Source organism: Taudactylus pleione, unplaced genomic scaffold, assembly GCF_031769625.1.
Source record: "Taudactylus pleione unplaced genomic scaffold, aTauple2 ptg000378l, whole genome shotgun sequence".
Taxonomy (NCBI): domain Eukaryota; kingdom Metazoa; phylum Chordata; class Amphibia; order Anura; family Myobatrachidae; genus Taudactylus; species Taudactylus pleione.
The window spans coordinates 1545518-1572780 of record NW_028284779.1 but is presented as its reverse complement, the minus strand read 5'-3'; the positions used below and the strand labels follow the sequence as shown (position 1 = coordinate 1572780).

General features: G+C 45.5%; 1 protein-coding gene across 1 annotated transcript in view; it reads right to left on the bottom strand.

Moving 5' to 3' along the window:
* The window catches only part of LOC148507924 (uncharacterized), a 111105-nt gene extending 97930 nt beyond the window's left edge, over window positions 1-13175 (bottom strand). Inside the window, exon 1 of the mRNA XM_088445344.1 lies at window positions 13088-13175. Coding sequence (XP_088301470.1) covers window positions 13088-13094 — 7 coding nt within the window. The 5' untranslated portion in view covers window positions 13095-13175. The remainder of the gene's footprint in view (window positions 1-13087) is intronic.
* Between the last annotated feature and the right edge of the window lie 14088 nt (window positions 13176-27263).

The window sequence follows — 27263 nt, the reverse complement described above, 5'->3', positions numbered from 1 at the left end:
GAAAACAGATCCATCCATTACTTTGTAGTGAATAGGTCTGGCAAGTGCAGGCAGGCAGCAGTCAGTGATATAATACAGTTAGCGAGGATAAGAGAGCCGCGATAAGGATTTATCATTCACTCTTAGAGATGTTTATTTAGCATCCAGTTCCTGTTACACAGAAGTAACCTTCCAGTGTGAGGAAAAAATATTGTGTATATTTATAAATATATATATGTACACTGTATATAAATATATATAGTCTGTGTGTACATATATATATATATATATATATATATATATACATACATACATACACACACACACACACAGAGAACATGCATACAGGTCCATAGCAAAGCTGACATTAAGGAGTATATTTACTAAAGTTACAGTTTTTAGAAGTGGATGGAGATGTTGCCCATAGCAACCAATCAGATTCTAGCTATTATCTTCTAAAATGTGCTAGTTAAATGTTAAGTAGAATCTGATTGGTTGCTATGGGCAACATCTCCACTTCTAAAAACTCTCACTTTAGTATATACTAGCTGGAGTACCCGGCGTTGCCCGGGATTTTAAGAATGTTTGTTTACACATCATCCTCCAACAAACCTCTAATTAGGCAGGCCCCACAAAAAGTGTGACAAACTTCCCCATCTACAGTCCAAAGGTCTTCGAAGGAAGTAGGATCTGTAACGGTGTAAAGCAAACTTCGGAGATAGAAGCATTCAAAATGTGTGGGATGTACAGTGTAAACACGGCCAAGAGCTTCTGTTGCTCTGATACCAGGATGACTGTGTACTTCCTGGTTGCTGGATCGCACTATGAAATGCACAGCAACCACTTCCAGTTCCTTGTGCAGCTGTTTCCGGTATTCAGGGTCTCCACAGAGTATAAGATTCATCCAATCGGTTTTACCCTTCAGGGGCTGACAAAGGAATGAACCAGAAGTAGCCTCTGTGCGTTCCATAGTGCGGTCCAGCAACCAAGGACGTAGACAAAAAAGTTTGGTTGCCACTGTTGACACCATCTAGTTGTGTAAGCTCATGCATGAGCAAGTATAGATAAAATTTTGTACTGCAGAGCTGCGTTTTTGCATCCCAGTATAGTTGCCATCTTTATGTGCCTGATTCTAAAATCAGATGGATCTCTCCTCATGGATGCAGAGAGCAATTTTTACCATATTCAGGGGTCTATTTACTAAGCAGTGTAAGGAGACAGAGTGAAAAGTGATAAGAAAGTGATAAGGTACCAGCCAATCAGCTCCCATCTGTAATTTTTCAAACACAGCCTGTGAGATGACAGTTGGGAGCTGATTGGCTGGCACTTTATCACTTTCTTATCACTTTTCACTCTGTCTCATAACACTGCTTTGTAAATAGACCCCTCAGACTCATAATAAGCCTGGCTTAATATCAATAGTAGAGATGTACGCCGACCCTCGTGTTTTGGTTTTGGATCTCCCCTGGTTTTGGATCTGAATCTGGTTTTGGATTTTTTTTCCTTGGTGTTTTGTTTTTCGGTTTTGGTTTTGTATCTGGACTTTTTCAGCAAAAATTACATAAAATGGGCCTGTTTTGTTCCTACAGTATTATTAACCTCAATAACATTTATTTCCAGTCATTTCCAATCAATTTTGACCACCTCACAATATTATTTTTTTCATCTAGTTAAGGCCAAAAGGTTGCATCCAGCTATCTGGCTGACTAAGCTAAGCGAAACAGTGGGCGGCACTAACATGTGGCAGTTCAGCTTCCAAGTTCCAAAACAGATACAGTGTGTTATACAGTGTGGGTTGGATACACCAATAGTGCACTTACAGTGACAGCAGTGTCGGCAGTGCGGGGTGCTGGCGGTGTCCTCAATGCGAGAGTGCCAGTGGTGTCCTCAATGCAGAAGTGCCGTCAGTGTTGGCAGTGTGGCGTTGTTGGCAGAGTGGGGGCCCTGGCAGTGTCCTGAGTGCATAGTGCTGGCAGTGTCGGCAGAGCAGGGGTGCCAGCGGTGTCCTCAGTGCAGGAGTGCTGACAGTGTCGGCTGTGCAGGGATGCCCTCGGTGTGGGAGTAGCGGCAGTGTGGGGTCGCTGATGGAGTCCTCAATCCGTGGGGCAGTAGTGCAGGGGTGCTGGCAGTAGTGCAGGGTGCCGGTGGTGTTGGCAAAGCAGGGGTGCCAGCGGTGTCCTCATTGCACGTGTGCTGACAGTGTTGGCAGTGCAGGGCTGCCGGTGGTGTCGGCAGTGTGGGGGTTGCTGATGGTGTCCTCAGTACATGGGATGGCAGTGCTGTGGTGCTGGCAGTGTCCTCAGTGAAGGGTACCAGTGATGGCAGTGCGGGGGTGCCAGCGGTGTCTTTAATGCAGGTTTGCTGGCTGTGTTGGCAGTGCAGGGGTTGCTGACCGTGTCCTCAGTATGTGGAATGGCAGTGCTGTGGTGCTGGCAGTGTCCTCAGTGAACAGTACCAGCGGTGTCCTCAGTGCAGGTTTGCTGACTGTGTCGGCAGTGCAGGGGTATTCTCAATGCAGGGTGCCGGCGGTGTCGGCAGAGCGGGGGTGCTAGCGGTGCCCTCAGTGCATGTGTGCTGACAGTGTTGGCAGTGCAGGGGTGCTGGTGGTGTCCTCAGTGTGGGAGTGCCGGCAGTGTCAGCAGTGTGGGGGTCACTGACGGTGTCCTCAGTACGTGGGGTAGCAGTGCAGGGGATGCTGCCAGTGGGGGTGCCGGTGGTGTCGGCAGCGGGGGGTGCCGGCGGTGTCAAGCAGCGGGGGATGGCGGTGCCATCTTCTTTTGCTTCCTGTGTGCATATTAAATGGCCTTAATGCTGATTGGCTGAGAGCCGTACCAGATGGCTCTCTCAGCCAATCAGCGTTAAGCCCGCTCAATACAAAACCTCACGACCCATCAGTGGTATTGCGAGGTTTTGCCTCGGGTGAGGGATCCGGGGCAGGCAGGGAGATCCGAGCTTGGTTCGGATCGCCCCGGATCCCCGAATATTCTGGTGGGTTCAGTTCTCTGAAAACCGAACCCGCTCATCCCTAATCAATAGTGGTTAGAAATTCATACAGCATTTAAAAAGGTACTGTAAACTCCATGTGAGAGCCATAATAAATTATGTTCAGAGACTTAGATTATATGCTACAGAATAAAGGGCCTGATTCAGACCCACTCGCGAGCGGCTGTCCGCTCGCAAGTGGGTCGATGTTCTGCACTGAGCATGCGCACGACGGAGGGAGCTCCGTCGTGCGCATGCGCCAGACGCGACGAGCGAAGGACTTTCCTTCGCTCGTTGTGTCTGATCAAAGGGGGTGTGCTGTCGATGTTGATTGACAGCACGCCCCCTTTGGTGGGCGTGCCTCCCTGCCGGGGGCGTTCCTAAGGGAACGCCTACCGTCAGAAGCCGGCCCACTGACATCACTAGTGATGTCAGTGGGAGTGATTTTGGCTCTGATAGAGCCAAAATCACTCCGGGCCTTGCGGCTGAAAACCTCAACCGCAGGCTCCGGCTCGCAGTTTCGATGGTCGCGATGGTCAAGACCATCGCGGCCATCAAACTGCACGCTCGTATAGGCTGTGGGTGGTGACCCACAGCTATAAGAGCGTCCAGGAGGACGCTCCATAGTCATGGAGGACGGCCCTCATTCAGAGCGTGCGCTCTGCTCAGAGCGTACGGCTCTGAATGAGGGCCAAAATTCCATAATTCCTTAGTATGTAGCAAAATGCATGTTATAAAATCAAAATTATTGACCTTGCAGATGGCCCAAGAAGAATGGTGTCCAAATCTGCATCTAACAATAAACCAAACAGGACAATGCTTTTATTCTTCTTTGGTGTTTTAGGTGTAGAACCATGAGAGAGATCTTGGCTTGTAACCTGTGGATTTGTATAGAAAGACAGAAGGACAGAATGACAGAAGGACAAATTTTAGATTTGATATAGTAGATACATAAGTTGGGTGTATGTTGCTTTAAAACTCTGTGCCCAGGAAAAATATGCAGAGGTCTCCGCAGATTGCCCTATATATAATATATATCGCTACCAGTCATTATCATCAGGTGTAAGGAATACCCTGAAAACTGGTTTATTTACACTTGTGTCCATTTTTACAAAGCCTCCAGCATCACCCACACACCCTCACTGAACTTTGGGCTGATTCAGAGATTTACGGTGATTGTTTGCCATTGCGCATGCTTATAAACCGCACTGCACGCGCTGCGATTGTCTTGCGATTCCGCACGCACAGAGAACAAAGTGAGTGACAGGTAGTCAGTATTTGGGGGAAGTAACGGGGAGGGGTTCGTACAAACGCAGGTGTGTCGGACCGTTTAAACGCCCTTACATGTGCGTGCATAAATTAGCCATTATCGTCTCCTGTGCAGTATAAGAGCTGACATTCCTGTGTGCTGTCTGTATAAAACAGATTTTAAGATGAAAAAGTTTTAAACTTTAAAGTGTTATACCGATACCCAGTTCCTGCTCTAACTGGTTAATGGTACCGGACTGTGATATAAGCAATATGTAATAACTTACAAGCGTTATAAATATCAATATTTCATGCCGTATTGGAATCTTAGCAGACAACCTCAGGACACTACAATGATAAGCTAATGTAAGCAAAGCATATAATCATAAACTGGGAGCTGGTAATAAAAAGGAACATACAATAGAGACATTTTCTTGTATATATTTATTATCTTTGAATTGAGATCTTATTACCAAGGTGCTGAGATTTGGTCCCATATCCAGCACAAATAACGACTTTCTAATAACAGGACTGTTAAATTGCCGGAAGTGTATCTGTACGCTAAAAGGCTGGGAGTGAAATGATTAACTACTTAAGCAACATTGTGATCTAGATACTTCTGTATCAACCTGCTCATCCACAAATCCAAACTGTATCTGAGATGTCCTGTCTATTACAGGGTTTTATCTCCAATGGATTGCAGTGTATTAAAACAGATTTACATTTGAATACACTCACTATTACGGCATATATGCAATTGCAGTTACATTTTTACATGAGAGATTGAAATATTATAAATTATTTTTTTTAAGACACTTAGGGCCTGATTCAGAGCCGTTCGCTATTTGCGGTCGTTCGTTCAAAAACAAGGGGTGGCTATTCAAATGATCCGTTCGCAAATTGCAGTCTGTTCCCACCTCTAAGTCTGAACGAGCGAGCAAAACATACGCTCGTTTATTTGATAAAAACGCCCCCTGGCCGCACGCACCATACGTCATGTCCGCTATTTATTAGATTAATCGAGTACATCGTACAGCGTATGAACTGCTCGCTATTCTTGTGGTTGGTGTTTTCAACCGCTATTTTGCGAGCAGTTCTGAGTTAAAAAAAACCAAGTGACGTGGTCAATGACGCTGCTTTGTTAATTATGCACTCCCTTAAAACACCCGTTTTGACCTTTAAGCACGCCTGCGTTCGGATCTCCACTCCCCATTTTCAAGCACCTTCCCCTGTTACCACCCACATACGCCTCATTCTGTCACTCAAAATAGCAGGCCCTCGCTATATTGCGTACCAACGATTTTCGGCCGCACTGACTGGTTCGCGCATGCGTACTAAAAACCGTACGCATGCGCAGATGTGCGAACATCGCTCAGAACGAGCGTACTGCTGCTAGCGAGTGGCTCTGAATGAGGGCCTTAATCTCTAGGCTCTAATACTCTGGTACAAAAATGGTTAACAATAAAAGATAAAATATAGGGTTAGATATTGCATAATACTGTATATGCTACATAGCACAAGCACTTTATAAGATTAACATCTATGTCATTTATAATGACAGCGCACAGCAATTGATTTTATATTCTTTATTTCACATTCTTTAAACTTTTTATAACACTATACTATCTTTTACAAAAATGGATTTTGACATTCGCTTCATATAGCCCATATACTGTAGGGCTCATGCCTACTTAAGGAAAGGAGCAGCAAATGCCTATAATTATATTTATCATATATATTGTCATAGATACCTGAATTTTAATTTGATTTATATAGTAAAAAACAAACAACCCCCTCCTCACGGACCCGCAAATTGCGACCTTTTGTCGTGACGGGGCGGGGCTTAATTATGTTTACCATCTGGCCCCGCCCCCCCAAACCCGTCTGCAGCATCTCCACTCCAGGCTCGGTAAGCAACGTCGTACGCAGATGAGAAGGCAGCGGTGGGCGTCCCTATGCTCGGGTGATCCTTGGTACCATTAGCATATTTTCACAGCAGTGTTCCGTACGAAATCACAACTGTGATCGCAGTATCGTCCATCTCTGAATCAGGCCCTCTGTCAGTGTTAGGACACCAAGTTATAGACCAATTACAGCCCAGTTACACCTCTTGAGCTACTTGCCTACTATTGAAAAAGCATTTCAGGGAGATTGTGAAAGCACTACCTATGTGCGTGGCGTTAAAGTGGGCGTGTACTGCTACACCTGAGCCACAAAGCAGTTAGCAAGATCTACTTGTTGATGAAGACACACTGATACTTTTCAGGGTTTGTTCATGTATTGTGTATTACAAGGGGTTCCATATAAGTGGTCATGAGAAACCTTATATGACAATACATGTAGCCCTAGGGTTCGTAGGGCGTCATTCAGAGGCGGTCGTTAGATGCAAGCGGTCACTCTGAATCAGGGCGGCCGCTTGCATCCTGAACGGCAGCCTCCTTGTCCATCGTTAAGCTGTGGGTTACCACCCACAGCTCTAACGACCGACATGGGTGATGGTCGCGATGGTCAAGACCATTGCGACCATCGGGGCTTACGACCAGACCCTAGGGTAGGGTCTGGGCACTCGTAAGCCCCAGGGAGCTTCCTGCTCTGTTTGAGCAGGAAGTTCCCCACTGACATCAGCAATGATGTCAGTGGGGCCGCTCCCAAACGGCAAGCGTTCCGACTGCCGGCTCCGTCGTGTGCATGCGCTGTGGGGCAACATCGAGTCGGGCTTCGAGCGCTCACGACCGACTCTGAATAAGCTCCATTGTGTCTTGTAACCAATACAGGGAAATTGCACTGATAATACCATTTGAATGTGTGGTATATGACTCTAAATTCCTTTTTTTTTCTAAGTACCTAAAAGTCACATCATGTTGATACGGTGCAATCAGGGAGATTGCTAGACTTTCCAGGGAGTCAGGGAGATTGCTGCTATTTCAGGGAGTCTCTCTGACAATCAGGGGGAGGTGGCAAGTATGCTCTGCATCACCCAAACAATGCACAGTGCGTACACATGTAAGATAGGCTCCACTGCGTCAGCCCCACATGCTTTATTCTGTAACTGTGACAGGTAGGAAGTGATCAAGTCTGTGTAATTCCTGGCGCCAGGGAACTGCGATGGACTAGAGCAATGTGCTGAGCAGGTCCTTCCTACCTATATATCTGTGTGTTATTACCCAGTATTGTTCTATTAATGTTTCCAATTGTAAAGCGCAACGGAATATGCTGCATTATATAACAAACTGTTAATAATAATGTGTCTGTTTCAGTCTAGGGCCATAAATGAAGCACTAAATGGATTACAGAGCTTCAGCTGTTGTATGTTAATTAAACCAAATAGAATAATCATGGAATAGAAAAAAACTATGGAAATACGTATAATCAATTGCAAGACACCACTATATATATATATATATATATATATATATATATACACAAGGACTCAGGGGGTCATTCAGATCCACTCGCAAGCGGCAGTACGCTCGCAAGTGGGTCGATGGACCCCACTGCGCATGCGCACGACGGAGGGAGCTCCGTCGTGCGCATGCGCGAGACCCGGACTGCGACAGCCAAGCTGTTGCTCCGGGTCTCGCACCAAAGGGGGCGTGCTGTCGATGGTGACTGACAGCATGCCCCCTTTGGTGGGCGTGCCGGGGGCGTACCTGCCAGACGGAGGCGTTCCCATAGAGCGTTCACTCCAGGGCTTGTGGCAGGGAGACCCTACCGCAGGGTCTCCATCGCAAGTCCGATGGTCGCGATGGTCAAGACCATCGCGACCATCTTTTTGGACGCTCGTATATGCTGTGGGTGGTGACCCACAGCTATACGAGCGTCCAGGAGGACACTCCATTTTAATGGAGGAGGGCCCTGATTCAGAGCGAGCGCTCTGGTCAGAGCGTCCGGCTCTGAATCAGGCCCTCAGTTTGTAGACACCAATAGACCCTACGGAACACTTAATGAGACATATAGGGAGTTATGTATGTTGGAAGGAGAGCGCTCCGCACTGTCTCCCTTCTGATACATACGAGAACTGGCGGAATTGCTTCACTGCCGTGACCTCTGACCCAGATCCCAAGTGCGCTACTGCGCATGCACTGTGCTATACACCGGAGACTGTGCTACACCGCAGAGGCCCTACGAACCCCACTATGTCACCACTGATTACTATCAGAGGGCCACTGCCACCACTGTATGTATATACAGACAGGACCAGATTAAGACTTTGGGGGGCCTGGAACACATAAGACCCCCTGTCAGCACAGCCCCCATTCGTTATCTGCCCCTCCCCCCAATCGTCCGGCCCTTAGAAAATGCACAGGACTACACAAGCAGCAGTATGCTCCAGATGGGGTGGGGGTGCTAAGAAAAGGGGGCTTGAGGCACTGTGCCTTTGTGCTCCCCCTTAATCCGGCTCTGTATACAGATGTGTGCTACTCCATCTACACACACCACCTGTATTAACCCTGCAAGCTCCTGGCTGGAACTGTCCCTTACTACTGTATGTGCATGCCTGTAATAATCACGTGTTACCCTGCATCCTGTTGTCTGCCGGTTAATACATAAATAAGCCTGGTTATGTGTCATGTGGACTGACCTCCATCGCACAGCGTTGACACCCATCTACATTTTCCTAAATATGCTTCTGCGCACTAATGTTTCCATTTCTGTATTTTGAGTCACATGAATGTTGAGATCCGCACAATCTTAAATCTAGTGTATAGCTATTTATCTAGCGCAGTGTTTCCCAAACTCATTCCTCAGGGAGCACTAACAGTGCAGGGTTTCCATTATTCCTAGTTGGTGCACAGGTGTTTTCATTACTGGCTGACATGTTTTATAAGATCCACAGGTGGAGCTAATTATTTCACTTGTGAGAGATCTGGAAAACATGCACTGTAAAGCTGCATACACACGGTACAATCTGCACAACCAACAATATCGCTGAACGATTTCCCGTGAACTTTTCTGTAGTGCGGGGCAAACGATATTGGGTGTACAATATCTATGATAGATATCTTTCAGTGAAGTCATCCAGCCACATCTCTGAACAGGCAAATCCTGATGAAATCGTCCAATTGACCTGCATGTACGGACGACCATAGATAATGGTTATCGTCCGTGCAGGAACGCACATCGTTGGTCGTTCCTTGGTTGTTCGCTGTATAAAAATGAACGAAATGAACGATTTATTGTTGAACGATATTGTTATCGTTCATATCATTCACAGATATCGTACCGTGTGTACACACCATTAGTGCTCCCTGAATAATTTTGGGAAATACTGATAGGGTATAGATTGCACCCCGGCAAATATTTATCAGATGTCACACATATTTATAAAGCACAAATGCATTTGAGACCAACATGGAGGCTGTCTCCTAGAAGGCATAGAACAGCAGAGTCTTGCCTTATACTTTTTTGTTTTAATTTTTTTTCTAGTATGGACCTCAGGAAGCCACAAGGAATTCCAATCGATTTCCACTATGTTTATTAATTCTAACAGACCCAGTGCAAAGTGGAACTATCAGTAACTACAATAGAATGTAATATTAGCTATATGTCAGCAAGGATATAATAGTAACGCGTTTCATGGGGCCCGGTGCTAGCTTTGCTGGGGAGACACCCTGGTGTTCTGTTCTGAACGCTGTCTGCTCAGATCATGTACTGACAGCTGCCGTTGGGAGAAGATGTGATCCCATAACTGCCCGCTATGCCAATAATAGGGTGAGAACACGTAAAACATCTTAGATCTGAAGCCCTGTACACCAAGGTGTTGCCTTCTCTATGCTCTAGGGAGAGACACCTCTCACACCTAGGAGTGCGCTGACATTTGTGGAACTGGAAATACAAAAAAATAAAAAATTAATTTACACTCTGCAAAATATGTGTCAAATTAAAGACCGATCTCCAGGGGCAAACATAGGATTTCTAAAAGGGGATTTTACATATATATATATATATATATACATACACTGTAGCATCGGCGGACGCAGATTCCTAGCCTCTTGAGTGACCAGGCACCGGCCAGGCTGCGGGAAGCTTCGGTCACAGTGCTGGGATCGCAAATGCAGCACTGCGGTGTCTGACGCCTCCTTCAGCATTTGCATCTGAGATGGACGGATTTGCACAGCCGCTTGTGTGCGTCTCTGCAAATCCTTCCGTCTCTGAATCAGGCCCTTAGGCCTTATATACTGTTCAGTTTTTGGAGTGAGCGGACTTTGGGGCTAGCTTTAGTACATGTGACACTGACGTGGGTGTGAATCTTTTTTATTTCATTGCTTGGAGTGTGCTTATACTGCAAATGTGCAAAATGGTTCCTATTAAAATTATAGGCCGAAACCTGTTCTGTTTGTGGAGAATTGAGGCCCATTTGTGAAGAACAAATACCGTGTAATGCTGTCAACATGAAATGTCCCTAAACTTGTGTCATCAACACCCATTTACCTGACTCCAGTAATGTAACTTGTATCTGCACTGCACAACTAGGCGCATTGGGTCACCTACTGTAGGCCGCACTTTGCTAGGAGTGGTCTCGCTCTGCCCTATTCCCCCCCCCCCTCCTTGTTCTGGCCAGACTTCTCCTACACCACAAATGCCGCTTTCTTGCTCTGCCAACGTATGATGGCTGGGCCGAAGCTGGTTTACCACTGCACAGCGGATAGTTACCTCTCCCTGAGTGACAGACAATATAGTCACTGCAATCAGGGGGCGGAGTTACATAATTCCTGTGATAAAAACAACAGGTGTATGCTAGGAAAGCGGGACCCGTGAGACCCATATGTGTGCGTGCGCTATAGAGACAGATTTATACATCATGGGGCAGCATACCGGTTGGTTTGAGCAGAGCCGTAACTAGACTTTTTGGTGCCTTGTGCCAGAGAGAGCATTGGCGCCACCCCTTCCCCCCATTTTTTAAATAGGGACATTGAGATGGTGCACCTGAAAAGGGCCATGGACTCATGGGGAAGGGCCAGGGGAGAGTTAGGGGAGGCCAGGAGATGCTGGGGATAAAAGAAGAGGAAGCTACAAGTGAGAATGATAATAAACAGGAAAACTGACAGGCCCAAATAGCACCCCTTGCCCTGCGGTGCCCTGTGCCATGGCACAGGTGGCACTACCCTAGTTACGGCCCTGGGTTTCAGTTAGGGACCCCATCCGGCTCCATTTCTCAAAAACATTTTTTATCAGAACAAGAGCCTAGTTTTCCTAATGGACGATCCAGCTCTGATGCTCTCTATGTGATGTGTGACTGAAATCTGTATCATAAGTACATGTCACAATCACAATGTATGATTACACACTAAGTGATGACTTTGATATACCCATGTTTCCTGTTGGTAATCTGTTTGCAATGACTATATAATACCCATGTTATGTGTATGTTTGTGATCGTTGTGTTTTACCCATGTTACATGTATGTAGTATGTTTTGGACAGCTGTATTATACCAATGTTATGTTTATGTAATATGTTTGCAATGACTGTATTATACCCATGCTATGTGTATGTAATATGTCTGTGGTGATTGTATTATACCCATGCTATGTGTATGTAATATGTCTGTGGTGACTGTGTTATACCCATGGTATATGTATGTAATATGTCTATGATGGTTGTGATATACCATGCTATGTGTATGTAATATGTCTGTGGTGACTGTGTTATACCCATGCTATGTGTTTGCAATATGTCTGTGGTAACTGTGTTATACCCATGCTATGTGTATGTAAGAAGTCTGTGCTGACTGTGTTATACCCATGGTATATGTATGTAATATGTCTGTGGTGACTGTGTTATACCCATGGTATATGTATGTAATATGTCTATGATGGTTGTGATATACCATGCTATGTCTATGTAATATGTCTGTGGTAACTGTGTTATACCCATGCTATGTGTGTGTAATAAGTCTGTGGTGACTGTATTATACCCATGCTATGTGTATGTAATATGTCTGTGGTGACTGTGTTATACCCATGGTATATGTATGTAATAAGTCTGTGCTGACTGTGTTATACCCATGGTATATGTATGTAATATGTCTATGATGGTTGTGATATACCATGCTATGTGTATGTAATATGTCTGCAGTAACTGTGTTATACCCATGCTATGTGTATGTAATAAGTCTGTGCTGACTGTGTTATACCCATGTTATATGTATATAGGGCCTTATTCACTACGGATCACTATTGCGTTAGCGGCTGAGATTATGCATGCAGATCTCCTGCGAAAATATGCTAATGTCTGCAATGGCAAAGTCGTCGCACAACCAGCATAGAGACGCCCCTATCTCATATCCGTAATATTTTGCAGTCCTGCGTATATATCAGGAACATCGAGTAACATCGGCCCCTCACGCAGAATTACAGCAGCCCTGACCTTACTCAGAAATAGCTAACCTCATCACACGCAGTGAGTACACAAGCTGCGTATGCAGTCGCAGTGGCTGATTTATGCACGCCCATGTAACAACGTTCAAACGGACAGGCACACCTGCATTTCTCCAACCACTCCCCCGTCACCACCCCCAAACGCTGACCTCCCGTCACTCACTCTGCGATGGCTTTCTGTGCGCTGCGTGATAGCAGTTCTGGGGCTGTGCATACACAGCCCCACATACATGCGCAGTACGCAACAATCTGCGTACCCTATCGCGATAGCGAGCCGTAGTGAATCTGGCCCATAATACTGTATGTTTTTGGCAGCTGTGAAATGTTTAACTGTGTGTTGCCCCTTTGTAATGAGGATGAATTGTCAGTATAGAGCATATGTGATCTATGTAATGTCTACGTAGAGTAACATGTATGTGTGGCGTGTAACATTTCCAGCCCTCCCCTATGTCACAGTGCTTGGTTGGGAGATATAGATGTATAACCAGTGTTACTGACCTGTCATTGTCTCTGCTGCATGCCAGCAATCATGGATAGTAGAGCAAGTTATCAGGATCTCTGTCTTTCAGCTGCAGGTTCAGGTCTAGTACTGTGCGTTTTGTGTGTCTACCACAAATATACTAAGTCTGTAACTGGCTGCCAGTGCTAGGTGGGGCTGAAAACACACACTCTTAATGTGAGCCCTTCCCTTGGGATATTGTTACTGACATACCTCATAAAACTCCTATTTACTCACAGCGACCAGTAAAGTGGTTGGTGTAGTAATCTGTAACATAGCAAAACCACACAACATGACTGAGATTACTGAGTAGAATCACTGCTGAACTAATGAGTGATACAGAAGGACAGTCACTAACTGTGCTGATAAGTGATACAGGATAGTAAGTGGAAGAGCAGATGAGTGATAATGGAGGACAGTCACTAACTGTGCTGATAAGTGATACAGGATAGTAAGTGGAAGAGCAGATGAGTGATACTGGAGGACAGTCACTAACTGTGCTGATAAGTGATACAGGATAGTAAGTGGATGAGCAGATGAGTGATACAGGAGGACAGTCACTGACTGTGCTGATAAGTGATACAGGGTAGTAAGTGGATGAGCAGATGAGTGATACAGGAGGACAGTCACTGACTGTGCTGATAAGTGATACAGGATAGTAAGTGGATGAGCAGATGAGTGATACAGTAGGACAGTAACTGTGCTGATAAGTGATACAGGATAGTAAGTGGATGAGCAGATGAGTGATACAGGAGGACAGTCACTGACTGTGCTGATAAGTGATACAGGATAGCAAGTGGATGAGCAGATGTGTGATACAGGAGGACAGTCACTGACTGTGCTGATAAGTGATACAGGATAGTAAGTGGATGAGCAGATGAGTGATACAGGAGGACAGTCACTGACTGTGCTGATAAGTGATACAGGATAGTAAGTGGATGAGCAGATGAGTGATACAGGAGGATAGTCACTGACTGTGCTGATAAGTGATACAGGATAGTAAGTGGATGAGCAGATGAGTGATACAGGAGGATAGACACTGACTGTGCTGATAAGTGATACAGGATAGTAAGTGGATGAGCAGATGAGTGATACGGGAGGACAGTCACTGACTGTGCTGATAAGTGATACAGGATAGTAAGTGGATGAGCAGATGAGTGATACAGGAGGACAGTCACTAACTGTGCTGATAAGTGATACAGGATAGTAAGTGGATGAGCAGATGAGTGATACAGGAGGACAGTCACTAACTGTGCTGATAAGTGATACAGGATAGTAAGTGGATGAGCAGATGAGTGATACAGGAGGACAGTCACTGACTGTGCTGATAAGTGATACAGGATAGTAAGTGGATGAGCAGATGAGTGATACAGGAGGACAGTCACTGACTGTGCTGATAAGTGATACAGGATAGTAAGTGGATGAGCAGATGAGTGATACAGGAGGACAGTCACTGACTGTGCTGATAAGTGATACAGGATAGTAAGTGGATGAGCAGATGAGTGATACAGGAGGATAGTCACTGAAGTAATACAGGACAGTCAGTAGATGAGGTTATGCGTGATTCAGAAGCACAGACAGTGAATAGGATGATGAATGATACAGGAGGAAAGTCAGTGAATGAGGTGATGAGATGAGTGATACAGGATGACAGTTAGTGAATGAGGTAATGAGTGATACAGGAGGACAGTCAGTCAATGAGGTGATGAGTGAAGGATGAGGACAGTCAGTGAATAAAGTGATGAGTGATAGAGGAGGACAATAAGTGAATAAGGTGATGAGTGATAGAGGAGGACAGTCAGTGAATGCGATGATGAGTGCTACAGGAGGACAGTCAGTGAATGAGGTGATGAGTGATGATACAGGAGGACAGTCAGTGAATCTGGTGATGAGTGATGATACAGGAGGACAGTCAGTGAATGAGGTGATGAGTGATGATACAGGAGGACAGTCAGTGAATGAGGTGATGAGTGATGATACAGGAGGACAGTCAGTGAATGAGGTGATGAGTAATGATACAGGAGGACAGTCAGTTAATGAGGATATGAGTGATAGAGGAGGACAGTCAGGGAATGAGGGGATGAGTGATACATGAGAACAGTAATTGAATGAGGGAATCAGTGATACAGGAGGACAGTCAGTGAATGAGGATATGAGTGATACAGGAGGACAGTGAGTGAATGAGGTGATGAGTGATAGAGGAGGACAGTCAGTGAATGAGGTGATGAGTGATAGAGGAGGGCAGTCAGTGAATGAGGTGATGAGTGATACAGGAGAGTCAGTGAATGACATGATGAGCGATACAGGAGGACAGTCAGTGAATGAGGTGATGATTGATACAGGAGGACAGTCAGTGAATGAGGTGATGAGCGATACAGGAGGACAGCCAGTGAATGAGGTGATGAGTGATACAGGTGGACAGTCAGTGAATGAGGTGATGAGTGATGATACAGGAGGATAGTCAGTGAATGAGGTGATGAGTGATGATACAGGAGGATAGTCAGTGATTGAGGTGATGAGTGATGATACAGGAGCACAGTCAGTGAATGAGGTGATGAGTGATGATACAGGAGGACAGTCAGTGAATGAGGTGATGAGTGATAGAGGAGGACAGTCAGTGAATGAGGGGATGAGTGATACATGAGAACAGTAATTGAATGAGGGAATCAGTGATACAGGAGGACAGTCAGTGAATGAGGTGATGAGTGATACAGGAGGACAGTCAGTGAATGAGGTGATGAGTGATAGAGGAGGACAGTCAGTGAATGAGGTGATGAGTGATACAGGAGGACAGTCAGTGAATGAGGTGATGAGTGATACAGGAGGACAGTCAGTGAATGAGGTGATGAGTGGTAGAGGAGGACAGTCAGTGAATGACATGATGAGCGATACAGGAGGACAGTCAGTGAATGAGGTGATGAGTGATACAGGAGGACAGTCAGTGAATGAGGTGATGAGTGATACAGGAGGACAGTCAGTGAATGAGGTGATGAGTGATAGAGGAGGACAGTCAGTGAATGACATGATGAGCGATACAGGAGGACCGTCAGTGAATGAGGTGATGAGTGATACAGAAGGACAGACAGTGAATGAGGTGATGAGTGATACAGGAGGACAGTAAGTGAATGTGGTGATGAGTGATGATACAGGAGGACAGTCAGTGAATGAGGTGATGAGTGATACAGGAGGACAGTCAGTGAATGAGGTGATGAGTGATGATACAGGAGGACAGTCAGTGAATGAGGTGTTGAATGATGATACAGGAGGACAGTCAGTGAATGAGGGGATGAGAGATACAGGAGGATAGTTAGTGAATGAGGGGATGAGTGATACAGGAGGACAGTCAGTGAATGAAAATATGAGTGATAGAGGAGGACAGTCAGTGAATGAGGATATGAGTGATAGAGGAGGACAGTCAGTGAATGAGGGGATGAGTGATAGAGGAGGACAGTCAGTGAATGAGTGGATGAGTGATAGAGGAGGACAGTCAGTCAATGAGGTGATGAATGAAGCAGGAGGACAGTCAGTGAATGAGGGGATGAGTGATAGAGGAGGACAGTCAGTGAATGAGGGGATGAGTGATAGAGGAGGCCAGTCAGTGAATGAGTGGATGAGTGATAGAGGAGGACAGTCGGTCAATGAGGTGATGAGTGAAGCCGGACGACAGTCAGTGAATAAGGTGATGAGTGATAGAGGAGGACAATCAGTGAATAAGGTGATGAGTGATAGAGGAGGACAGTCAGTGAATGTGGTGATGAGTGATAGAGGAGGACAGTCAGTGAATGTGGTGATGAGTGATACAGGAGGACAGTCAATGAATGAGGTGATGAGTGATGATACAGGAGGACAGTCAGTGAATGAGGTGATGAGTGATGATACAGGAGGACAGTCAGTGAATGAGGTGATGAGTGATGATACAGGAGGACAGTCAATGAATGAGGATATGAGTGATAGAGGAGGACAGTCTGTGAATGAGGGGATGAGTGATACATGAGAACAGTAATTGAATGAGGGAATCAGTGATACAGGAGGACAGTCAGTGAATGAGGATATGAGTGATACAGGAGGACAGTCAGTGAATGACATGATGAGCGATACAGGAGGACAGTCAGTGAATGAGGTGATGAGTGATAGAGGAGGATAGTCAGTGAATGAGGTGATGAGTGATAGAGGAGGGCAGTCAGTGAATGAGGTGATGAGTGATACAGGACAGTCAGTGAATGACATGATGAGCGATACAAGAGGACAGTCAGTGATTGAGGTGATGAGTGATGATACAGGAGGACAGTCAGTGATTGAGGTGATGAGTGATGATACAGGAGGACAGTCAGTGATTGAGGTGATACAGGAGGACAGTCAGTGAATGAGGTGATGAGTGATGATACAGGAGGACAGTCAGTGAATGAGGTGATGAGTGATGATACAGGAGGACAGTCAGTGAATGAGGTGATGAGTGATGATACTGGAGGACAGTCAGTGAATGAGGATATGAGTGATAGAGGAGGACAGTCAGTGAATGAGGGGATGAGTGATACATGAGAACAGTAATTGAATGAGGGAATCAGTGATACAGGAGGACAGTCAGTGAATGAGGATATGAGTGATACAGGAGGACAGTCAGTGAATGACATGATGAGCGATACAGGAGGACAGTCAGTGAATGAGGTGATGAGTGATAGAGGAGGATAGTCAGTGAATGAGGTGATGAGTGATAGAGGAGGGCAGTCAGTGAATGAGGTGATGAGTGATACAGGACAGTCAGTGAATGACATGATGAGCGATACAAGAGGACAGTCAGTGATTGAGGTGATGAGTGATGATACAGGAGGACAGTCAGTGATTGAGGTGATGAGTGATGATACAGGAGGACAGTCAGTGATTGAGGTGATGAGTGATGATACAGGAGGACAGTCAGTGAATGAGGTGATGAGTGATGATACAGGAGGACAGTCAGTGAATGAGGTGATGAGTGATGATACAGGAGGACAGTCAGTGAATGAGGTGATGAGTGATACAGGAGGACAGTCAGTGAATGTGTTGATGAGTGATACAGGAGGCAAGTCAATGAATGACGTGATGAGCCATAGAGGAGTACAGTCACTGAATGACAGGATGAGTGATACAGGATAGTCAGTGAATGAGGTGATGAGTGATGATACAGGAGGACAGTCAGTGAATGAGGTGATGAGTGATAGAGGAGGGCAGTCAGTGAATGAGGTGATGAGTGATACAGGAGGACAGTCAGTGAATGAGGTGATGAGTGATACAGGAGGACAGTCAGTGAATGAGGTGATGAGTGATAGAAGAGGACAGTCAGTGAATGACATGATGAGCGATACAGGAGGACAGTCAGTGAATGAGGTGATGAGTGATACAGGAGGACAGTCAGTGAATGAGGTGATGAGTGATACAGGAGGACAATAAGTGAATGAGGTGATGAGTGATAGAGGAGGACAGTCAGTGAATGACATGATGAGCGATACAGGAGGACAGTCAGTGAATGAGGTGATGAGTGATACAGAAGGACAGTCAGTGAATGAGGTGATGAGTGATACAGGAGGACAGTCAGTGAATGTGGTGATGAGTGATGTTACAGGAGGACAGTCAGTGAATGAGGTGATGAGTGATACAGGAGGACAGTCAGTGAATGAGGTGATGAGTCATGATACAGGAGGACAGTCAGTGAATGAGGTGTTGAGTGATGATACAGGAGGACAGTCAGTGAATGAGGGGATGAGTGATACAGGAGGATAGTTAGTGAATGAGGGGATGAGTGATACAGGAGGACAGTCAGTGAATGAAAATATGAGTGATAGAGGAGGACAGTCAGTGAATGAGGATATGAGTGACAGAGGAGGACAGTCAGTGAATGAGGGGATGAGTGATAGAGGAGGACAGTCAGTGAATGAGTGGATGAGTGATAGAGGAGGACAGTCAGTCAATGAGGTGATGAGTGAAGCAGGAGGACAGTCAGTGAATGAGGGGATGAGTGATAGAGGAGGACAGTCAGTGAATGAGGGGATGAGTGATAGAGGAGGACAGTCAGTGAATGAGTGGATGAGTGATAGAGGAGGACAGTCGGTCAATGAGGTGATGAGTGAAGCCGGAGGACAGTCAGTGAATAAGGTGATGAGTGATAGAGGAGGACAATCAGTGAATAAGGTGATGAGTGATACAGGAGGACAGTCAATGAATGAGGTGATGAGTGATGATACAGGAGGACAGTCAGTGAATGAGGTGATGAGTGATGATACAGGAGGACAGTCAGTGAATGAGGTGATGAGTGATGATACAGGAGGACAGTCAGTGAATGAGGATATGAGTGATAGAGGAGGACAGTCAGTGAATGAGGGGATGAGTGATACATGAGAACAGTAATTGAATGAGGGAATCAGTGATACAGGAGGACAGTCAGTGAATGAGGATATGAGTGATACAGGAGGACAGTCAGTGAATGACATGATGAGCAATACAGGAGGACAGTCAGTGATTGAGGTGATGAGTGATGATACAGGAGGACAGTCAGTGATTGAGGTGATGAGTGATGATACAGGAGGACAGTCAGTGATTGAGGTGATGAGTGATGATACAGGAGGACAGTCAGTGAATGAGGTGATGAGTGATGATACAGGAGGACAGTCAGTGAATGAGGTGATGAGTGATGATACAGGAGGACAGTCAGTGAATGAGGTGATGAGTGATACAGGAGGACAGTCAGTGAATGTGTTGATGAGTGATACAGGAGCCAAGTCAGTGAATGACGTGATGAGCGATAGAGGAGTACAGTCACTGAATGACAGGATGAGTGATACAGGATAGTCAGTGAATGAGGTGATGAGTGATAGAGGTTGACAGTCAGTGAATGAGGTTATGAGTGATGATACAGGAGGACAGTCAGTGAATTACGTGATGAGTGATAGAGGAGGGCAGTCAGTGAATGAGGTGATGAGTGATACAGGACAGTCAATGAATGAGGTGATGAGTGATACAGGAGGACAGTCAGTGAATGAGGTGATGAGTGAAGCAGGAGGACAGTCAGTGAATAAAGTGATGAGTGATAGAGGAGGTCCGTCAGTGAATGTGGTGATGAGTGATAGATGAAGTGATGAGTGATAGTATAGCATCTCCACTTTCGGCCGAGGAGACGTACCTGGGCTGTATTGGGGCACTCTAATGGAGGCACGCTGATGAAATTGCGTGCTATGCAGAGTGTAATATAAGCGTGAATGCATCCGGTATGAAATCCCGGCTGCCGCATGGCCGGCAGTTCGATTCCCGGCAGCGGTAGCTTGACAAAAGAGCAGAGCCCGGCAGCGGAAGCCCGACAGCACTGGAAATCCCGATCGTCCCTAAGGTAAGTAAAAACTAACCTAACCAACCCCCCTAACCCTAACCCTCCTTAGGGGTGCCTAACCCTAACCTCCCTCCCAAGTGCCTAACCTCCCCCCTCTAAGTGCCTAACCCTAACCCCCCCTTCTCCGCTGCATAAACCTAAGTCCCCCGGGGGGGTGCCTAACCCTAAATCCCCCCGGGGGTGCCTAACACTAACCCTCCCTCCCCCTAGCCTAACCCTAACCCTCCCGGGGGGGGTGCCTAACCCTAAGTCCCCCCCGGGTGCCTTAAACCTAACGCTCCCCCCCCCGTGGCTGTCCGCTCGTGGCGCCCGGCATCCCTTTGATCGGGATGCCGGGCGCCTGTCTTCCGGCGTTAGGGAAAATGACAGGCGTCTAGATATTAGATGCCTGTCATTTAACCCTAGGCGGGATAGAGGATTCAGGAAGCCGGCGGTCGGTATTGCGGCCGTCGGCTTCCTTAACGTATCCCACGTGAATACACGTTTCCAGATGTATCATTAGCACATAGTAAAGGGGTGGTATATGATGATGAGTATCAAATCTTGTGTACGGATGTTGGGCGTGCGCCACAGCAAGATGTGTGCAACTCGACATGTTGGCAAATGCCCACATTCATTTCCGTGCACGATCTGCAGTCAGCTCTGCATCAGGCCGTAATTATTATAAATATCTTCAGTTATTTATTAGTAAGTTGATGTAAGGAGGTAGATTTACTAACCCGCGGTTTATCAAAGCAGCCAATGGCTGGCATCTCTGACCGATGGGTTTAAAGCGGAAACAGACATGAATTCTAAAGCGGGCTTGTTTAGCATTCATATCTGTTGCAATTTTAAATCCATTGGTCAAAACTGCTGATCGTTAGCGGCTTTGCCAGACTGTAGGTTGGTATATCTAACCCAAAGTATCTCTCACTATCCCCAGCCAGGTAATATTAGTAAATCATTATTTCCTCATTATTATCATCCAAGTTTCAATATACAGAGAACTACCAAGTCAGTGTGTATTGATTTTCTTGTGTTGGAGTAATCTCGCTACCTCTAAATAGCTCTGCACTGATTACTACCAACTCGCTGTGCACTCATGAGTAGTAAGTTCTGCGATGGACTGAGCACACCCTGCAACGTCCACTTTGCATATCTGAGCAATGCTCAAGTGTGTTGGTGGGTTCCATTTTTACACCAACAATGCACCTTAGTTCGCAACATCAAGTCCACAAGCAGCCCCTGCCTGAGCACAGTCTCCCTTGCAAATTTCTCAAAACATGGCTACTTTGGCTGCAATGCTGTGAAACAGAATGCAGCCGCTTTCCAAAACACACAGATGACACTCCCATAACATGCCCATGACACTCCCATAACACGCCCATGGCACACCCACAACACGCCCACGACACGCCCATGACACCTCCTCTTTCTTTGATGACTTTAGATCACCTCCCAGTCTCCACCCCTACCAGGGGCGGATTGTGGTCCCGCCCCCCTTAGCACGTCACTTGACCCGGCTTTCTTGCAGTTGCATGACAGGAAGAAGGCCCGTTGGCTGCCTGTCATAGCAAATAGTATGACTCCCACCCAGCCCTGCTGGAAAATCACACAGAAGCCCTGCCTATATCTATTGCTCCTCTAATGCACGTACCTCCTTGGAGCCGGTAATTAACAGTGAACTGTGCGTGTGCTTAAATTTTATTTACAAACCACAACAATATCACTGTAATAATTAAATGCATTTTTATGGTCTATGAAATATTTTCTTTTTAATTTTCATTAAATAACCTTCAATTATTAGGTTATTTACCAGATTTTTTTTCTTTCTACAATTTTAATAGCTCTTCAGGAGGTTTAATTTTTCTAAAGTAGCTCAATCCTCAATTAACGTTGGAGACCACTGGCATAGAACCTCTGGTGGCTACTGTTTGACTTTAACTTTGAGTGTTTGTTTTTCTCGAATTAAGACTAGCGCGCACATATTCCGCAGCACTTTACAGAGGAAATTCAAAATCAGTCCCTGCCCCAGTGGAACTTACAATCTATGGTAAAGAGGTTATTTTATCCTGCACAGGAAAACAATATCACAACAAAATATGCAAAAGATGTATTATAGAAAACCAACTTATACAGATAATAAAGAAAACTGTATCTTAGCTATGAGATCAGCACGGTTGGTGGTGCTCCCCTGGGTCAAACAATAGTATATCTAAATACTCGGGATTCACAAAGAATGGAGCACTGTCTCAAAAAGAGATAAGCAAAATATTTTAAATAATATTTAATCATTCATCGTACAAAGATCATATAAATTTATAAAATTACATAAAAAATAGAATAAATAAATATATAGAGAAATAAAAATATTTTTTTTTCCAACATAAGACCTCTATTTAATACTGTATAACATATATCAATAAATCCACTGGAGAACACTGATGATGTTAAATTGTCTCTGCAACAATCTGGTTGACAGACATGAAGAGCAGTGAAAATTGCAACAAAAAATATCAATATGATGATCACCTCCTATTTTGTAACAAAAAAGATCAAAATAGGAGGTAATCATCATATTGATCTTTTTTGTTGCAATTTTCACTGCTCTTTATGTCTGTCAACCAGATTGTTGCAGAGACAATTGAACATCATCAGTGTTCTCCAGTGTATTTATTGATATATGTTATACAATATTAAATAGAGGTCTTATGTTGGAATTTTTATTTTATTTTTATTTCTATATATATTCTATTTTTTATGTCATTTTATGAGTTTATGATCTTTGTAGGATGAATGATTAAATACCATTTAAAATATTTTGCTTATCACATTTTGAGACAGCGCTCCATTCTTTGTCTATCCCAATTTTCTTGTGTTTGAATGAGGTTTCAGCTAATAATTTTTTTGGTAGCTGCAGTCCTTTAGTAGTTAATCATAAGTGTCTGAGGCTATTGGTATCACTAGCGCCTGTTTGGATGTGTATGGTTGTGTGTATGCAATATATATATATATATTATATATATATATATATATATATATTATATATATATATATATACACACATACATCTACTTTTTCTATCGAAATACTCACTACAGTAATATTGACATGAAGAAGTAGCAATAATACTCAAAGGGAGGACCCTCAGCGGTGGCACTGATTTAGAATGTGCAATAATAGTATGACATAAAATATAACTTTTAATACTTTATTAAAAAGAGAAAAGACGCTAACCACATATAGAGACTTCTCACTAAAGCCCTGATTCAGAGACGGACGCTCTGAAAGAGCGCTCGCTCTGAATCTGGGCGTTTTCTTTTTTTTTTGTGCGGCCTCCTGGCCGCTTGCATAGCTGTGGGTGACCACCCACAGCTATTGCGAGCGGCCAGGATGAAACCCTTGTGGTAGGGTCTCGTGGCGGAAAGCCCCAGAGAGCTTCTGGCTCTAATAGAGCTGGAAGCTCTCTCACTAACATCACTGGTGATCTCAGTGGGGCTGCCCATAAATGGCAGGCGTTCGCTTGGGAACGCCTCTGTTGTGAAGCCACCCCCCGGCCACGCCTACAAAATGGGGCGAGCTGTCGATCAACATCGACAGCCGCCCCTTTTGTAGTGAGCCCCGGAGAGGGAGATTTTCTCTCTCGCCCCGGGGCTTGCGCACGCGCAGTGCGGCAGCTGCGCGTGCGCAGAGCACACCATCGACCCGCTCGCGAGCGCTCAAGCGCTTGCGAGCGGGTCTGAATCTGGCCCTAAGACAGGCATGTCAAAATCAAAATACCAACCGGGCCGAATATTCAAGGTCTAAGAGTGTGTGGGCCGCAACAAAGAAAAAGTCTTATATGCAATTTTGAAAGGTTTATTATCAATAAAAACCAATGCAGTGCCCCCTGTAGTAGTGCCCCTTATGCAATTCCCCCTGTATTAGAGCCCCTTATGCAATGCCCCCTGAATGTGTGCCCAATATGCAATGCCCCTTATGCAGTGCCCCAGTAATGCCCCTTATGTTGTGCCCCCAGTAATGTCCCTAATAGTGCCCCTTATGCAGAGCCCCCAGTAATGCAGCTTATGTTGTGCCCCCAGTAATGCCCCTTATGCAGAGCCCCAGCAATGCCCCTTATGCAGAGCCCCCAGTAATGCCTCTTTTATTGTGCCCCCAGTAATGCCCCTTATACAGAGCCCCAATAATGCCCTTAGAAGTGCACCATATGCAGTGCCCCCAGTAATACTCCTTATGTTGTGCCCCCAGTAATTCCCCTTATGCAGAGCCCCAGTAATGCCCCTTATGCAGAGCCCCCAGTAATGCTCCTTATGTTGTGCCCCCAGTAATGCCCCTTATGCAGAGCCCCAGTAATGCCCCTTATGCAGTGCCCCCAGTAATGCTCCTTATGATGTGCCCCCAGTAATGCCCCTTATGTTGTGCCCCCAGTAATACCCCTTATGCAGAGCCCCTTATGTTGTGCCCCCAGTAATTCCCCTTATGCAGAGCCCCAGCCATGCCCCTTATGCAGAGCCCCCAGTAATGCCCCTAGAAGTGCACCTTATGCAGAGCCCCCAGTAATGCCCCTTATGTTGTTCCCCCAGTAATGCCCTTTATGCAGAGCCCCAGTAATACCCCTTATGCAGAGCCTCCAATAATGCCCCTAGAAGTGCCCCTTATGCAGAGCCCCCAGTAATGCCCCTTATGCTGTGCCCCCAGTAATGCCCCTTATGCTGTGCCCCCAGTAATGCCCCTTATGCAGAATCCCCCAGTAATGCCCCTAGAAGTGCCGTGTATGCAGTGCCCCCAGTAATGCCCCTTATGCAGAATCCCCCAGTAACGCCCCTAGAAGTGCCGCGTATGCAGTGCCCCCAGTAATGCCCCCTATGTTGTGCCCCCAGTAAAGCCTCTTATGCAGAGCCCCCAGTAATGTCCTTAGTAGTGCCACTTATGCAGAGCCCCCAGTAATGCCCCTTATGCAGAGCCCCCAGTAATGTCCTTAGTAGTGCCCCTTATGCAGAGCCCCCAGTAATGCCCCTTATGCAGAGCCCCCAGAAATGCCCCTTATGCAGAGCCTCTTATGTTGCGTCCCCAGTAATGCCCCTTATGCTGTGCCTCCTCCCAGTACAGAACAGGCCCCACTCACCTGTGCAGTACTTACCTTTCTTCATGATGGCCGCTGGGCACCGCTCCAGTACACGCCATCATCACTCACACCGTCCTGCGTAGACGCTGCCGCTGACTGGATCTAATTAGATCCAGATCGATAGGCGCAGGCTCCTCTCATCGCAGGCGACGCGGGTGACGTCATGACATCACCTGCACGCTGCATTACTGGGAAAACTGGCCTCTGAAGCGATTAGAGGCTTCTGATCGCTTTAGAGACCAGCGTTGCCAGCTTAAACAAAGTAAACACCTCCCGATCGGAGCGGATCTCCGATTGTGGCAGGGGTGTGGGCCGCATATTATATATATGTGAGCCCACCCTCTCGGGCCGCATGTTTGACACGCCTGCACTAAGAGGACAAATACCTAGAAAAATGAATTTATTTATTCTATAACATCTGAAAGGTATCTGTCTGAAAAAAGACACCTACATAGTTTACAAATATTTAATAGGTGTCCACAAAGGGGATTTGGCTGAGGTTTAGTCAAATTCCTGGCTGGGTGAAATTATATTGATACATAGAATAATCTTATTTATGCAAAATATGCTTAATTACTTTTCTCAAAAGTCATCAGATTCTTATAATTTTAAGAGAGAAAAGGGTAAAAAGAGGCAGGAGAAATCATGTTGTCCGCTGAAACAAGTATATATACACTTATATCTGCAGTCCTCAAGGAGGTAGGGTAGACAGGTATATATATCCAAAAACATAAAACATCCAAAATAAATAAATAAATACTGTCTTCTGTATTCATCAATTACCATGAGGGCAAAATTAATATTCCCATACACACATAGGTAAAACCATTTGTTGTTGATATAGTAGACAAGTATGGAAGATAGTTCCCCCAAACAGAGTAGCGTGGAATCATGGCGCCCGGAGAAAGTTTATGTCATAGCGCCCCCTCTCTGTACTGAACTGTGCCACTGGGGTATGGCCAGCCTGCGGGGAATACTGAAGTGAAGAGAAAAACAGCAATCAGTGGCAGTATCACGCTGGGCATTGAGGTCCCATTGGGGGTAGCTCTTTTGGCACTGCTTTATTTATGTATAGCACCTAGGATCTCACTTTTATCTCCTTTGGATCATTGTTATTAGTCAATAGAGGAGATTGTGTTATATATTCTGATAATTTAACTTAACTTGACAGAATACATGTGCTAGAGTGAGATTCCACAGGATGCACAGCTTATTACTGCAATCACTGCCCCAAGCAGCTTTCACTGGAATGGGAACACTTATGGGAAGCTCCCTTCTCAGCTATGCTCCTACTTCACAAATATACATTGCACCTATATTTATGTAAGTACAACTAATCATGTTCTGTCTACCACCATTATTATTATTTCAGGTCGCCTAATATTTTTTAAAAGACCTTTCAAATAACACTGTGTGGTCATGCCTGGGAACACCTCATTACTTTATATAGCAAAGTAGTGACATTTTTTAAACTCATACCTTATAATAGAAGTTTAGGATTTTACCTCAGATGTGTCACTTTTAAGTCCATTGAAGCACAATGAATGAATGAGGAGAAAAGGAGGGAGGGGATCAAAGATGAGAGGGGAGAGGAAAATGCTGATCAGAGAGGAGAGGTGACAGAGGCCAATAAGAAAGGAGAGGGAAAGGGCAAAGCCAATCAGAAAGGACCAGTGACAGAAGCCAATAAGAAAAGGAGAGGAGAGGGGTGGTGACA